This window comes from Larimichthys crocea, chromosome XXI (genome assembly GCF_000972845.2).
Source record: "Larimichthys crocea isolate SSNF chromosome XXI, L_crocea_2.0, whole genome shotgun sequence".
NCBI classification, from domain to species: domain Eukaryota; kingdom Metazoa; phylum Chordata; class Actinopteri; family Sciaenidae; genus Larimichthys; species Larimichthys crocea.
In genome coordinates, this window is record NC_040031.1 from 5,814,251 (window position 1) to 5,830,221 (window position 15,971).

The 15,971-nt window shown below is 38.4% G+C and overlaps 2 protein-coding genes across 6 annotated transcripts in view; both read left to right on the plus strand.

The window, feature by feature from the left end:
- ptprja (protein tyrosine phosphatase receptor type Ja) overlaps positions 1–9,836 on the plus strand; it is a 30,162-nt gene extending 20,326 nt beyond the window's left edge. The window contains exons 14-32 of the mRNA XM_027272909.1: positions 77–337; positions 432–683; positions 1,271–1,540; positions 1,651–1,899; positions 2,084–2,350; positions 2,752–2,898; positions 3,007–3,208; positions 3,387–3,505; positions 3,583–3,670; positions 3,757–3,801; positions 3,897–3,905; positions 4,045–4,132; positions 5,959–6,049; positions 6,226–6,302; positions 6,498–6,632; positions 7,154–7,270; positions 7,670–7,830; positions 7,973–8,108; positions 8,205–9,836. Coding sequence (XP_027128710.1) covers positions 77–337; positions 432–683; positions 1,271–1,540; positions 1,651–1,899; positions 2,084–2,350; positions 2,752–2,898; positions 3,007–3,208; positions 3,387–3,505; positions 3,583–3,670; positions 3,757–3,801; positions 3,897–3,905; positions 4,045–4,132; positions 5,959–6,049; positions 6,226–6,302; positions 6,498–6,632; positions 7,154–7,270; positions 7,670–7,830; positions 7,973–8,108; positions 8,205–8,363 — 2,873 coding nt within the window. The 3' untranslated portion in view covers positions 8,364–9,836. The remainder of the gene's footprint in view (positions 1–76; positions 338–431; positions 684–1,270; positions 1,541–1,650; positions 1,900–2,083; positions 2,351–2,751; positions 2,899–3,006; positions 3,209–3,386; positions 3,506–3,582; positions 3,671–3,756; positions 3,802–3,896; positions 3,906–4,044; positions 4,133–5,958; positions 6,050–6,225; positions 6,303–6,497; positions 6,633–7,153; positions 7,271–7,669; positions 7,831–7,972; positions 8,109–8,204) is intronic.
- Positions 9,837–11,751: 1,915 nt separating this feature from the next.
- osbpl5 (oxysterol binding protein-like 5) overlaps positions 11,752–15,971 on the plus strand; it is a 40,728-nt gene continuing 36,508 nt past the window's right edge. For 3 of the 5 annotated variants that reach the window (XM_027272779.1, XM_010732751.3, XM_019263098.2), the window contains exon 1: positions 11,758–12,064. The gene's annotated coding sequence lies outside the window, so the exon portion shown is untranslated. Of the gene's footprint in view, positions 12,065–15,971 lie in introns of all 5 variants that reach the window. The other 2 variants (XM_027272781.1, XM_027272776.1) reach the window with 2 other exon arrangements.

Sequence of the window (15,971 nt, forward strand, 5' to 3'; positions counted from 1 at the left end):
GAATGCTGCTTATTTGATTGCCTGAATATGAGATGTGCTTTATGTTTCTTCCTAAAAAAAACTGCTCTGTTTGTAGGGCCATATGGTATTAGACAGTTGGTGGCTGAAACTTTAAACACGACTGCTGTACGTCTGGTTTGGGTGAAACCATTGCAAGACAAAGCTGAATATACATATAGGGTTGAGACTACAGGCTTGGACTTCCAAAACATAACCATCGAAGAAGACAATGCAACAATCTCAGAGCTCACCCCCGGAGCCAACAACACTTTCTGTGTTTTGGTCATGGCAGCAAATGGCATCGAAGGAGAACCAGTTTGTACATCTCGGTACACTGGTAAGAAACTTTGTTACCTCTCATTGCTGTACTTTATTTCAAATCGTCAGCATGATTGATCACTCTTAATCCTTCCTCCTCCTCACATTAACAGAGCCTGAGACAGTGCAACCCAGTGTCTCCAGCCAGGGCTCCAATAGTTCAATCCTGGTGTCATGGACCAAACCTCGTGGGGTAGTGGAGTATTACATGGTCCATCTAAATGACACAGTTCCAAAACGAGTGAGCTCTAACAATACCTCCTGGCTGTTTGAGGACCTGTCCGCTGGAAGGCTTTACACTGCCATAGTAACCACATTTAGTGGACCCTTCAATGCATCATCTGAATTTGTGACTAATGCAACTTGTAAGTATTTGTTAGATTTAAAAGTTTTGTATTTAACAATTCACAGCTGTATCAAACAAGTTTTCCGAAGCTTGGACAACATTTTTAGGCTATTTTTTTTTTTCTTTTGTGGGTCGCCTGTTTTCCATGCTTGTGTATCACTGTGAAAAGACAACAGTGAACTATTGTTTGCCTTTATTTTTTATTGTCATGTGTTATCATTTAGTCCGCCAGTTGTGAGCACAGCTGATGCTCAAACTTTGATGGTGCTTTCGAGGACACGATGTATGATGACATGATGATGGGCACTTTTCTGGTACCACACAAGTCCATGCAGCAGCAGTCATAATAATACAAGAAAAATGTTTATTAAGTCAGCTGTTATTGATTGGCAAACGAAACCTTTTAGGTCAATTTACCATAAGATTTAATCTGTACTGTAGTGCAGTGGACATGAGGTCAGTTGTGCCCTGCAGTAATGCAAAATCTTTGTGTGGCTCTTTAAGCATTCATATTTCAGCCAGCAATTAATTTTTTGTTTGGTATTATGTTGCATGTTGCTACTGCTTGTTGAAGTTGAAATTTACATTTCCACCCCTCCTTCCCAGTCCCTAATCCTCCTGGACCGATTGAGATCCTCATGAAGACAGTCAGCTCCATTGAGATCAGGTGGAAGGAAGCTCCACTGATGACTAATGCGTCATTCAAGTACCTGTTGAGTAACATATCATCGCAGGGAGTCAAATACATCGCTTCCACCACAGCCACTCATAATTTTACCTCCCTGCGTTCTGGGACTTCCTACAACATCTCTGTGGCAACAGTGGGAGCCATGGATTTTCAGAGCAAGAAGGTTAAGTTCTACAGCGTCACCACAAGTAAGGGTTTTATTTCTGTACCTCAAAAATGTGCAAGCATATGAAGTTTCCTCTTTTGTCATTATTGTCTAGTAACATTTACATCCCTCATATCTCAATCAAACAATCAGGACCATTCAGTGCAAACAACCTCAGTACTTTGACAGGAGAGGAGAGCATCACGGTCAAGTGGACCAGACCTGACCAATACAAGGAAAACTATCGTTTCAATGTGACATCAGCGGGGTCCAGTTTCATAACTAAGAACCTGATGTATAATATCAGTCCCTTGGATCCTGGCACACGCTATAACTTTAGTGTCACCACAGAGACCTCTGATAGAACTGAGGGTGCTTCAAGATGGATTTCCAGCTGCACAAGTATGATCAAATAATTTCATATAGGCTTATTGCAATCAGATATTTTCAACTGTGCATGAATTAGCTTAAATGAAGGTTAAATGGAGTTCTGGTAGCAAAAGTATGAAAACCTGAAAACAGACTGAAAAAATGCAAAAATAATCGACCTTTATATAATGACATTCATTTCTGTTTGATGCTGCAGATGCAAGCCCAGTGAGAGACTTTAAATGTAAAGGTCCAAACAAAATAAAGGCAGAAATCATGCTGTCCTGGAACCCTCCCAAAGGCCAACACTCCAGCTTCAAAATCACTGTAAACGATGGCGAGATCATCAACACGCCAAACAGCTGTTGTAATTATACTGTGTCCAACCTTACTCACTCTACTCGCTACACACTGAAGGTGGTGACTCTGAGCTGTGGACAACCAAGCACTCCCATAATTCACACCTGCAAGACAGGCATCACAAGTAAGACAAGATTATAATTAAATTAAATTACTATAATTTGTATTAGTATGTAAATAATACGTTCAGACATATTCAGTACAAGTTTTATAAAGACTTTGAGACACATTACACAAGCTTTTATATGTCAAAACCTTTTTTTAGGTCAATGTTTAAAAATATCCTATTTTTTCAGATGTCTAAACCATTTAAATTACATATTGTGTTTTTTTTTTCTTGCTATATTTGTAGTTGACCATATCTCTGGTTAAAGTACAAGTTACCTTGTCTTGTCTTATATATATAAAACCTGAAATTTATTTTTTATGTTTTTTTCTAGGGATTTTTAAAAGTTTTTTTGCGATATTTGAGTTACCAAACTTAAACTTAAAACCTAATCTTTACTCATTCTTTTTTTTTCCAAGATCCACCAATTGTGAATAACTACAAATCCCTGTCGCATGCTAGAGACCTGAAATACAACTCGTTCTATGTTCATATTAACTCCACCTTACTGGACGAATCCAACGGGCCAATCACAGATGTTGGGGTGCTGGTGACAAGAAACCATGGTAGGTTTGTTTTCTCCTTTTGTCAGTGTCCGAGAGATTTTTCTATGATAATCCATCGACTGATTTATTCCTAGTGTGAGTTATTTGTTTGTTTATTTGTTTTTTCAGGCGATTCTTCTCAATTGAGGAAGTATTTGGTGAACAATTATAAAGACTGGAAGGAAGACAAAGCTCCAGTATACTTAGCAACAGTCAAAACAAACCCTTTAAAATCACGCAGTCAAAATCGAGATTTTCCCATACACATTGGAGATGGAAGCCAATTGAACAGCTACACCAATGGCCATCTGGATGCCAAAGGAACATACCAGTAAGAACACAAACCATCCATCCATCCATCCATTTTCTCTAACCGCTTATCCTCATCAGGTTTGCAGGGGGCAGTGTACCAGTGTATCCAGTAACATATATTATGAGCAAATTGAGAAAAACAAATCTAAGTAAAATATATGTGTATTATATCATAACTCATTTGTTTAATCCTGCAGATATGCGATTGTGATGTTCACCAATCTGGTTTGGAACAACAATGTTGTGGATGTTCAAGAGTCACTGGTCTCAATAACAGATTTCTATCCTGCATTTACGCTCCCAAATGACCCAGCAGGTACCACATTCAGAACCAAAGTTGGTTACTATATATATATTTGTTGCTATAAAATGCTCTGCCTTTACCTTTGTCAGCTGTCATTGGCATTGCTGTCGGAGCAACATTGGGAATTTTTAGCGTTCTGTTCATCATCCTTATCGGCTTCATTATCTACTGGAAAAGGTTTGCCATTGTCATCTTTGATAAGAATTATTATTAAGTCAGTATGTATGGGACTAAAATCTAAAACCACTGTTTATGTACTGTAGGCTATCCAAGAAAGAAAATACAGACATCCAGATTCATTCCATGAGGTGAGGTTTTCATTGTTACTATGTTATTATAAATTCAAATTAAATGGACCGCAATTCTGTCTATAACTGAGTGTCTTTCCTCTTTATTTTTACAGAGCCAAAGTGTAAGTATAAATCCTTGAAATCATAAAGTACGATCAGATCAAAATGTTGTTCATTATGACAGGTACAGACTTATCTGTAGTGAAATCCATGGACAAAACTCATTGCTCATTGTCTGAACTCTGGTGTCTGTCTGAGCAGAAGTGTGGCTGTGAGGGTGGAGGACTACGAGGCTTACTACAAGAAGCAGAAAGCAGACTCCAGCTGTGGTTTTGCTGAAGAGTTTGAGGTGAAACATGCGCTCAACATTCAGGGGCTCCTGATTTATAAATTATTAATTCATAGCAGGCAATCATTCCTAAGAAATATCGTTAGTATTGTTTCTTTGACAATATCCAATTTATTGTGTAGTTTATTCTGCATAGATTTAATCATCTGATTTATAACAAGATGATATATGACAGAGAAATATGAGAAATATGACAACCCCTGCAGTCTATCTGGTCATGCCATATCCCAACTGTATACACAATAATATTAAAAAAAAATCTAAATATACAGTATACAATGTATATGAAGTACTTCATGAAAACTGTATAGCACCTGGCACTTGTGTAAGGCCTTCTATAGTAAACACCACATTTTAGGCATTAAAAATTAAGCACTACATAAAATAATTATATAATTCTGTACAGACACGTATGAATGAATCTAGTGTACATATACACAAAACATGCAGAAGGAAATTTACAGTCTATACAAAAACAACCACAATATATTGTATTCCTTGAAAGGCTCAGGTTGAAAAAACAATAATAAATGTTCTGCCTATTTAGAGATGCCTCTGTTTAATTTATCATACTAATATATCAGGGATCAAACATAGTGTAGCGCTGGTTACTATTAGCGTTAACTATAATGTTTACTTTTAAATTAGTTACAGGCTGTGCATCAAGCAAACACATGAGGACCATTTCTTCAGTGTAGACTTCACAACTGAACACTCATAAACATGTGATACACATCATATCACTCCACCAATATTAACAATCACCTATTAAATGCAAGGTGTATCTTGAATTAATGAATAAATTGTGCCAATAATTTAAAATTTTAAAAATAAATCTCATCTTCCCTCTCTTCAGATGAAATGTCCTCATTTCAACAGTTATGAAAAAAAAAATCTCATCTTACAATAGCACCATAAAGTAAAACCAAATGATCAAACACCCATTCAAGTGGACTCGTCATTTCTAACTATCTGTGCATTTCTAATAACTGATGTGATCATCAAATGTACAATGTACAGAAATGTAAAATGATTTCAATTCAGTCAGCATTTTGTATGGATGCATGCTTGACTGTATGATGCCAAAGTAAATGAGAGCTTTGAAGAAATATGATTTAATTTGATGTATAGATGTAGAAGACATTAAAATACATATTTTGTTTCTGTTCCATGTGTGAAATTAAGTATAAACAAGACAAAATCTAAACAATTCCAAGGATAACATGATAGGATAACACTAAAGTGTAAAACACTTATTTCCAACGTGGTCCTTTCAAAATAGAAACAGACAATTGTACAATAATCCCTAAAACAATAAGAAACAAAAAACAGACATGCTGCAAATGAAAACTTTCTCTGAATAGCTTCCTTTTCTTCACAATCTATTTGTCCTAAAAGCATTAACAAAAGCAATAAAAACACTAATATGGAAGCAATAAAGACACAGAAGTCCTGTCTGTCATATTTTTATTGGTCCTCTTACCCATGAGATGACAGACCTGACCTTTACAAACTCCTTTAGATTTTGACTGACTGATTTTTAAGGGGAGTTTATTTCATTATTTGGTACTTGTATAAAAAATATGTGGTAAAATTATTCCTGGCTATATCTTACGCACACTACCTGATATCCTTAACTGATGGAAACAAGTCATTGAATCAGAGTAGAGTAAAAAATATTTAGTTAATATAGTATAAAATAATTATTATCATTGTTATGTCCTTACTGATATGATGTTGTGTTTTTTAGTACAGCGTGTGCACCAAGTTTTGGGTATAAAGTGAGCTGTCCAAGCATCAATCACACTTTTTTCTTTTCTTTAAAGGACCTGAAGCTTGTCGGTACAGCTCAGGCAAAAACACATGCTCTAAATGTGGACAACAAGCCCAAGAACCGCTACAACAACGTGCTTCCCTGTGAGTGACCTTAACAAATCAACCTCAGCTGCTTTCAACAATAACGCTCCTCACTTGTTTAACTATATCATCGCCTATCGTACTGTATCTACTTCCATTATCGCATTTTTAAACGGACATTGAGTTAAAACTATCATACATCTCTTTATCATTTCATTTCTTTTCTCACATCCTAGATGACTCCTCTAGGGTGAAACTCTCTATTATCCATGGGAGTCCATATGATGACTACATCAATGCTAACTACATGCCGGTGCGTACTGACACTATTTCAAGCAGGCCTCAGTCATCGCTTTAGTATCAATAAACAACATAGCTGCTCTTCTTTTGCTTATTGTCATGCCATTTTACTACTTCATCGTCATCCATGTCGATGTTTGAACCGTTTGAGAATCTAAACTAAACAGGATGGATGTTTGTGTTATGTGTCTGATGTTATATTTGGCAGGGTTACAACTCCAGGAAGGAATTTATTGCAGCTCAGGGTCCTTTGCCCGTCACAGTCAAAGATTTCTGGAGGATGGTCTGGGAGAAGAATGTACAGACTCTCGTCATGCTGACACGCTGTAATGAACAGGGACGAGTGAGTACCAGTACAAACACAATGCCTAGCAGCTACATGTTTACATACATGGGAACACTATGTTCTCCCTAGAGTTAGACACAACACTGTAAATATAAATGTAATCAGTGACTACACTGTGAGTAAATCCTCCATGTTAAAACAGTTGTGCACTATCAACATTAGATGTTATAGTTAATGCATTAATGACTTAATGTAAAATCATTAAATCTAAAAAGTCAAACCAGACAACAAAATAGAAAGTGACACCAAAAATATCATGAATGTCCATATTTCACACATTTTTTAATGTGTAAAATATTTAATGAATGGTGAAGCAAAAAATATTCAAGTCAGTGCATAAGCAGAGCATAACTGTTGACTCAAACTGCTCTATATTACATATAAAACACTGAAAAACATTAAACCCATTATGTAATTTATTTGTGTATGTAATTTTAAAATACTGATATCCCTGCAGTCTGAAGGTACACAACTCGGCAATGATCTGTCACAGCTGAACGACTGTCTCTCTTTTTCAGGTGAAGTGTGAGAAATACTGGGATTATGGCACCAAGCACTTTGAAAACATCACTGTAACAACAACTTCTGAAATACCACTTGAAGACTGGACCATCAGGGATTTTGACATTAAAAATGTAAGTAGTAAGATGTAATACACAATGAGGAAAACTGAACAGTGTGTGTCAGTGAAAGTCGTCATCCATCAGTGTTTATTTAACACCTTGTCCTGCAGTCACATCCACTCAATAAGTGAACAAACAACACTCTACTTAACATTTGAGTGTGCAGTAATCACACAGAACTACATGAATCCTTGCAACTGATGCATTACAATTTCACAAGATTGTGTGCTCCAGTTACTGTCTGAGCCAAGGAACTGTGATCTAACTTGACAGTAATTGTGGAAATGTGTCGTCTGTAATTCATTTAGGTCATACAGAGATTTGCAGGCAAAAAGCATTTATGAGTATTCATACACGTTGACTTATAAGTCAAAATGATTTTGAGCTTGTGTTTGAATGTTTGTCCTTCAGGTGAAAACAGCAGAGACCCGTTCGGTGCGTCAGTTCCACTTTACAGCCTGGCCAGATCACGGGGTGCCAGAAACCACCGAGCTCCTCATCAGCTTCAGACATCTGGTCCGAGAGCACATGGACCAGTACTCCAGACACTCTCCTGCTGTGGTCCACTGCAGGTTCGGAAACACACACACACACACACACACACACACACACACACACACGGCATCAGTTCAAAACTGTTTTAAAAAATCCATCTGATTTTCTGTCTTTCTCTCCTCTCTCTCCTGTCTGTGTGTCCACGTTGTCTACACTCAGTGCTGGAGTTGGACGCACAGGTACCTTCATAGCCATTGACCGTTTGCTCTTCCAGATTGAAAGGGAAAACATTGTAGACGTCTATGGCATCGTCCATGATCTGCGCATGCATCGCCCCCTTATGGTGCAGACAGAGGTAGGATAGTCACCACAGTTCCCTTATCGCAGCCTGTTGATTGAAATAATGAGTATGCTGCAGCTCAGTGAACTTTTGTTATCAATGTCCCTGCAGGATCAGTATATCTTCTTGAACCAGTGTGCCATGGACATCATCAGATCAAGAACTGGAACCAATGTGGATCTAATCTACCAAAACACCGCTGCACTCTCTATTTACGAGAATGTAGAACGGAAGAACAGATCTCCCCAAAACGGGTACCACGAGTCCTGAGAACCTGCTCAGGTCTTCTACTTCCACTTCCCTCTTTAATCTTAGTAAGAAACTGAGCAGGCCTTTGTAAAGGGAACAGCTTTAACAGAATGTATTGCATTTATTTTTTATACATGCCATCCTTTTCTTGAGAATCTTGTAGCTTTCTGGGTTTAAACCTCTATTTTTTGATATTTATTTGTTAAAAATATTGAATGTTTGATAAAGAAGGTGACTGTATATGAAGATACAGTAGTAGACATAATAAGTGACCAAAGATGTTTGAATTTTGGAGTTAAAGTCTCTTATTAATGCAGATTTTTGTATTGCTTAGTGTTTTTTTCTGCTTGTATACTACTGCAAATGACTTAATGGTTGTTTGATGTTTGGCTCAGGTAATATATTGGATGCTGTACAGGTATTATTACAGACTCTTTTAACAAAGACAAACCTGTAATTAATTGAATTCTTGAGATTACCTTGTACACTAAAAATGCTGGTGTGAATACTGTGTGCTTTTTCAAAACCTGTATGAATTAATACCAATAGGTGGCACCCCTTACTCCTTAGAATATCTCATTTAATGAACCGTGTTATCAATTTATCATATTTTGTTGTAGTTTTTTAGATCATCCAGCCAATTCTTTTTGCACCTCTTAAACCAATTTTGAACTGTGCAATGCCTTTTTAATGAAGGAGTTTGTTGTAGAGACTTTTGTATTTGAATGCACTGTTGTGAACAATGCACTGGCTGCATTTGTCTTTCTATACTGTCTTATATATTTTTTAAACTATCGTGATGTTTGTTTTTATCAGTATCACTGGCCAGTGCTTTGTGAAACAGTTTGGGGCGTATTGCTATTCACCCACATTTGATTGTTACACTTTTTTAAAATTTTTTTATTAAAGATACGGATCGCATTAAACAAAAGCTCAGGAACTAAAACAATGAAAACTGAACATTTTACTGGGAGGCACGGGTGTTAGAAACCCCATACTGCACCAGTGAGTACTTTGAAGATCCATTGTTTTTCTTTTGTTAATGTCCTTCTTCTCTGCATTGTACATTCCTCAAAGAAACAACAATGTTATGTCACTTCCTGCTGCATATCTGGTCCATCTATGGACATTTCCTGTGATGTTAAAATTATCAGCGGAGCACAAGCTTTATGTTCAACTTTTTAAAGGGCACGAGGCAGGTACATTGTGTTTATTTTTTGAAATAATTGATATGTGTGGTTGGCTTTATATTTTAAAGTCAGTGTTGTTGTTTTTTATCATATCACACTGTACCTAATGATTGAAAGCACTTATGTTTTTAAGGAAAACAAGAATAGCAAATAGTTACACAATTTTAGGATGTTTTGAAATGCTTAATGAGACGCTTGCTGGTACAATGCAATAATGTAAAATGAGCAATGAGCATTTAATATTTGTATACCCTTTGATCTGTAAAGCAAAATGGGATTAAAGATCTTTTTACATTGACCAACATTTGTATATGGCTTTGTAGCATATGTTTGAATCAATGTGTGACTCAGTGAAGCACCAACCGTTTACCAGTCTTTTTACTGTATGCCATAATGTTATCAGTGACAATTATGATCCAAGAATATTATCAGAACGTGCTAGTTTTGGTGCTGTGCACCCTTTGACCATCTAATATCCTTAAAAACAGTGTGACACTTCACTGCTGATAAATTAATTGTGCCAATAGTTTATATACAGTCAGACAGGACTGAGGACTGGCACAACTCTACATTATTCAGAGCAACTTTGAGGTTGCAGGTAGCTAAGTGCACCCTTAAAGGATGAATAAGTAATGACATCTCTGTTTCTTATTTCATGAGGAAAAATCTTTTTACACAGAGACTTCAAAAAGTTATAATTTTACAGCTCAAATCAGGCCTCCACCCAGGGGGTTTGTGCAATATGGAGGTGTTGTTAAGAGCAATCACTCCGGCATTGTGGTAATATAAGACTTTGTCAGCATGTCGGCTTCAATAACCCTGATATTCTCACATCTTATGCACTACCTCCCCCCTTTTCCTGCAATTCTCCATTTTTCCCCTTCACTCCTAATCATCATCCTTGTTTCATGTCTCTCAGATCCAAAAGATGGATCTAAAAATAGATTGTGCATTTAAAGGCTCTTTCTGGTTTCCTGCGCTGTGAGTTGTAATCAAAGAGTATACAGGGAACTGGAGCCATCATGACAGCAATTCAAATATAGAAATTAAAACAGGACAAAATATAACTGGGTGATCCAAATTTAATGATGAGCTCAAATGCTTGTGTGCCAGTAATTCCAACATAATGGATAACACTGAGATTTTCCAGCTTCTGTTGAGGCGATAATAATTTTTTTTTTTAGCTGTCTATGAAAGTATTAAAAACAGTCTCAAATGAGGATTTGTGCCTTATCACAGTAAGCTGGGGAACACACAAACATACAGCTATGTGTAGGGGTCATGCCCTGACCTTCTTTTAATTAAGATGAAAGTTTACATTTTAACTGCAATTGTATGAGGACTTTCAGCCTCGGCTACAAACCATGCCAAACCATATTAGTATGCTTGTGTCATATCATAACTCTCACTGGGCTCACATCATTTGAAAAGTATGTTTAGTTCAGTAAATCTCTGATGGACATTCAGGTTGTAACAAAACACAACAATGGCAACAATGGTTCAGCAAAATTCAAGCAAAAAGGATAAGATCGTTGGTAGCTGTCAGTTCATGCAGAGGTGCTCTTAAACAAGGCACCAAACCCTTAAATGCTCAAACATGGATGTCCATTAGTCCACCATCTCTCCACATATGCATGTCTATAAGCCCTTTGTGTGTGTCTGTGTGTGTGTGTGTGTGTGTGTGTGTGTGTAAATTGGGCCTATATTTATAAAAAAGGCGGACATGGTGGACTCCGTAGAAGAGGTGTCTGTAGATATGAAAGGCTCATTCTAAGGTAACAAAAAACATAATTATCCTGATCTTCAGATGATTATACACTAATAAAACCATAATTATATTCTGTAAATAGAGCCCTCTAAATCTTACACACTGGACATTTTAATGCATAGATAGATAGATAGATAGATAGATAGATAGATAGATAGATAGATACTTTATTGATCCAGAGGGGAATAGAAGTAGAACTACAAATAGAAATAAATAATAATAATAACTGTGTACATTTAAATTAGTCTGTTGACAAGGAATGACTAGGAATCCGTGCAAACTGTCCCTCGTGTTGTGTCTAAGAGTGTGTCCCTCTAAGAGGTTTTGTACAGTCTGACTACATGAGTAATAATAAAGCAATAAACTGATGACGTGCTTCTTAATGAGTAGTTTTAATACTTTACATATATATTTTGCTGATAATAAGACATGTGCTCTGCAGCTGCAGTACAGTGCCATGTAGCAGGTGTTATGCGCTACTGCGGCCACAGGTGTCGCCAGGGCTCCCCTGTGGTAGCCAGTTGAGCCGCAGCAGCAGCAGCAGCAGCAGCGGCAGCAGCAGGAGGACCTAGTCCACTCCACACTCTCCATGTTGAAAGGGAACAACTTCTCCTCCAGCCTGAGCCGACACAGCCACGCCACAGCCCGCCTTGCCCGCTGCCCCCCCCACAGCCCAGCTGTCTCACCCAGCCCCTGTGCTATGACGCCGGACTGCGAAGTAAGCTCGGAAACAACTGTATGAGCGCCACGCTGGTCGACGCAGAGTAAGTTTACATTGAACCGCCCGTCTTTCTACACCACGTAAACACGTCGAGCAGGATAACTTGATGTATTAAGCGAACGGTCCTTGTGTTTTCTTTTTTTTTTCTCTCCTTTTAAACTAAACGTTTGTTTTATGTGCTAACTTAACGCTAGCTAGCGGGGCTCGGATAGCATTAACTGTGTACAGGAATGATTTCCAGGATCCAGACGGTGGTTTTCAGCATCGTAGCGGATCATATTTGGAGGAATGTGGTCAGGGGTGGTATTATCATTATCCCTATGTGTGTGTGTGTGTGTGTGTGTGTGTTTGGTGTTTGCCAGGCTGGGTAGTGGCTAACGTTACCAGCTAGCCACATAAAGTAAAAGCCTTATCTCCACGTTAGCCTCCCCATGCGGCTGCGGCTCGGCTGTCACTTGTTTGCATGGCAACCATGAACCGAGCCCATGTCTAGGCTGGCGGTGACAGGCAAGGGCAAGTACATCTGTATGTTTTTATTTGTTAGACCGTCACTGCTATCACCTGCTGTAACGGCGCACTGCTGGTTTGGGACCGGTCAGAAATGGATAACCTAAATGTGGCCGAGCAGTCACCGGAGGAATAACAACAGAGATTAACGGTACTTCCAAACAACCTCCATTACTCACAGGATCCATAGGAGTGGGCATGCAGCATGTAAGACATAATGCAGTGTGGCACTGTAGGGGGTTTAAAGGAGAACAGAGAGAGCATGGGAGACATTTAAATGTCATATATATATATATATATATAATAATATATAATATATATAGATATATATATAATAATGCAGTGCAGGCCAAGACATCTGCATGTTTTCAAGTCCAATGCCAAAGCTGTAACCTTTGACATGCTGGTAGTAAACAGCAGCACATTATGCAGCCGTTAATATTCAGAGCACTAGGTACAGTAATGTGGTTTTTTTTTTTGTTTTTTTTTGGTAATAGATCATGCAACATTTTTGCCTTTTATGATGTGATTATGACATGGTATCGGTGTGTATGTCGGCTTATAAGTCAAGAATTTGCAAAATATGTCAGAGGTAATTTAAACATTATTTTTCTACTGCGAGATGTCTTCCTCATATGTAGGTCACAGATAATTTACAGGATCCTTATCAAACTGTTAATGTGTCATGGAAAAAGCAAGACCACATATCATTGTCCTGTTTATTTATTTATTTAGTTTGCTTATTTATTATTGGTGTCACTTAAAAATCCAGTCTAGGGTGGGATTTACTTCTTGATATCTGATCTTGATGAGACGATGACTAAATGATGAGGTTTTTTTCTGTGCCACTTTGTCTCATACGTCTCTGTCTATTCCCAGTCTAGACAAAGATAGACAAGCTCATCATCTTTAATCGTGTGCTATTATGTGGAGTTGGACTTTACCAGAGATGTGAATAGCACAGAAGTGCACTTTAGTTAATAGTTAAAAGGGTTAGTGGAACATGTCGCTCAAAATACTGGGGGGAAAAAAAAAGCAAAACTCTCAAGAGAGGGCAATCTAAGCACAAGAGGAAATGATTACCAGAGTGCTAGAAGTGAAATGTCGGGTGATATTTGGGAAATTACAGCTGAGTGAGAAGAGACATTTTGACAGTCTGTCTCGTGTTCCTCACTTTCTCTTTCTGACCAAAAGCTCTGCAGAGTCCTTATTTGCTTTGTTGTCTCAGTCTGTCCGCGATCTGTCTGCACTCTGAGTTGACTCCATCTTTCAGAGACGGTTGTACAGAATAATAAAGGTGATATCCAGTATTAGGATTCTCTGTCAGACGGGTGCTGAACACAGATTGATCTTGTATTGAATGACCGCAAAATGTCAGACTGCAAGTGGTGTCAATAGCAGGGATGGTAACATATGGGCATTTGAAGGTCAATAATATGTGCATGGTCAGTGGAAATAGGGCATGAGATCAATAACAACAGACACTACTCCTTTTTTTTTTTACATTTTGATCAAGCGCGTGTTAAATCCTCCATGTCTAAAGCCCTTTGTTAAATTGAGTTTTAATCCTCTGTAACTAATCAACATCTACTCTATTTCTGTCCAGTTTTTCCATCTTAGCTGTTATAATGAAGTTTTCTGCACTGATCTGTTAACACCCAAAGTCTAGTCCTGCCATGTGACAGTCTACCTTGCACTAATCAGGTGGGTACATTTAATGGTGTTGCTCCCTAAGACCATCAACTAGAACTGTGGCTTTGCTCCGCCGTGAATGACAAACGGGGAGAGAGAGTAGTCGTGAAATAAGGAAAGAGAAAAGGGTGGTGTGAATGTGAAGAGCTGTTTCTGTGGGTGGTTAGTGCTGGGTTTTTAAAAAAAAAAAATGTATCACTGCTTTTTCTAGCAGGAAGACACAGCAACAGATGTCCCTACTTCCATGCAGCGCTGTGAGGATACTCATGTCCATCAACATAGATCTGACTATAGGAGAAGCTTGTCCTGGTGGCCTACGGGGTTTAGCAAGCTGACTGTAATTACAGTGTCCTCGGTTTTAAGTCCCGCTAAGGTCCTTTTGTTACACTTCACCTCTTCTCTCTCTCTCTCCTCATTTCCAGTCTAATCTCTCATATCCACTATAAGAATTCAAACACCCTGTCCCCGGGTGTCAGAATTGGGATATTTCTAATCTTTCTTAAGAAACTTAGTTGAACACTGCCAGGACTGTTCATTGTTTTAAGCGACCTGTCGGATCTTTCTCTTTTTTGCCTTTGTTTGAAAATATGATGGGATGGGAACCACAGAGAGACATGGTTAATGATTCATGGTAAACTCCTTAAACCACTCAAGCATCAGACGGCCTAACATATTGGACCTTCAGGTGTGGGCAGGTGTTTTGTCTCTCAAAGACACATGCAGGCTTTAGCTGTTGTTACGGTCAGCTACGGACAGTCTTATTTTACTGGGCTTTCTAGTCTTTCAACAGGTCTGAGCATGAAACTCTGATGTTGTGAAGCTTATACTTCCCACGTAATGTTTCAGGTGTTTGTTTTTCTGATAGGAAAATATTAACAGGCTCACTGACCTAAAGCTGACTGTTCTGAGTTGTTGTTGTCATGTCGTCATGTAAATTCTGCTGCCTCTTGTTCACTATTCAGCTGTGCACTTGGCATTGCCATGGTTGTGCTTTAATTAATAGTGGCAGCAACAGAAGGCGATGAAGCAACTAATAATAATTCATTTCGAATGAGCACTAAGAGGTGAGGAGAGACTAAACAACAAGGAGACGTGACCGGCAATTATAAGCGTGCTCGAACAGCAAAATACAAATTAGGCAGTACAAGGTGGAACAGATTTACTTGAGGTGGGTTATATTGATAAAAAAAGATTGTGTCACTTCACACTCTTCACAAACAAAAGAAATGTCGGCCTCTCTTCAGAAAATACCTCCTAAATGATACTGAGTGCTATAAACTATTAGTCTAACTAACTATTAGACTGTTCTTAACAATGGAAGTTTCCTACTCTAGGATTTGATAAGTGGCTCAGCGTCTCTGTTCCCCTGCGAGATGTAAATGCTTTCCCCGACATCTAGTGGGGAAATCTAGGCTAATACTGCTCCATATTGAATCTGTCTCTCTGCCCCCAGAGAGCAAACGTGCTTTTAGCAGCTTCCATTCTGCCAAGATTCCCTTCCCCTCCCATGGTCTCATAGAGTTTTTTTTTTTTTGTCCCAAGTTATTTTACAGCTGTAGGTTGGCCTTTAGGTCTAAAAACAGGCCGTTTTCTTGCAGAATGTCACTTTTTTCCCAGAGAAAACTCATCCGTGTGAACACAAAACGGCAGTGCTGACATTTTCAAGGTTATCATATAGCTGCGTCATTAAACGTCACAGGGTGACACATCGTGTGTGCTGTCCTGTTTATAAAGAAAGGATGTTCTTAGCC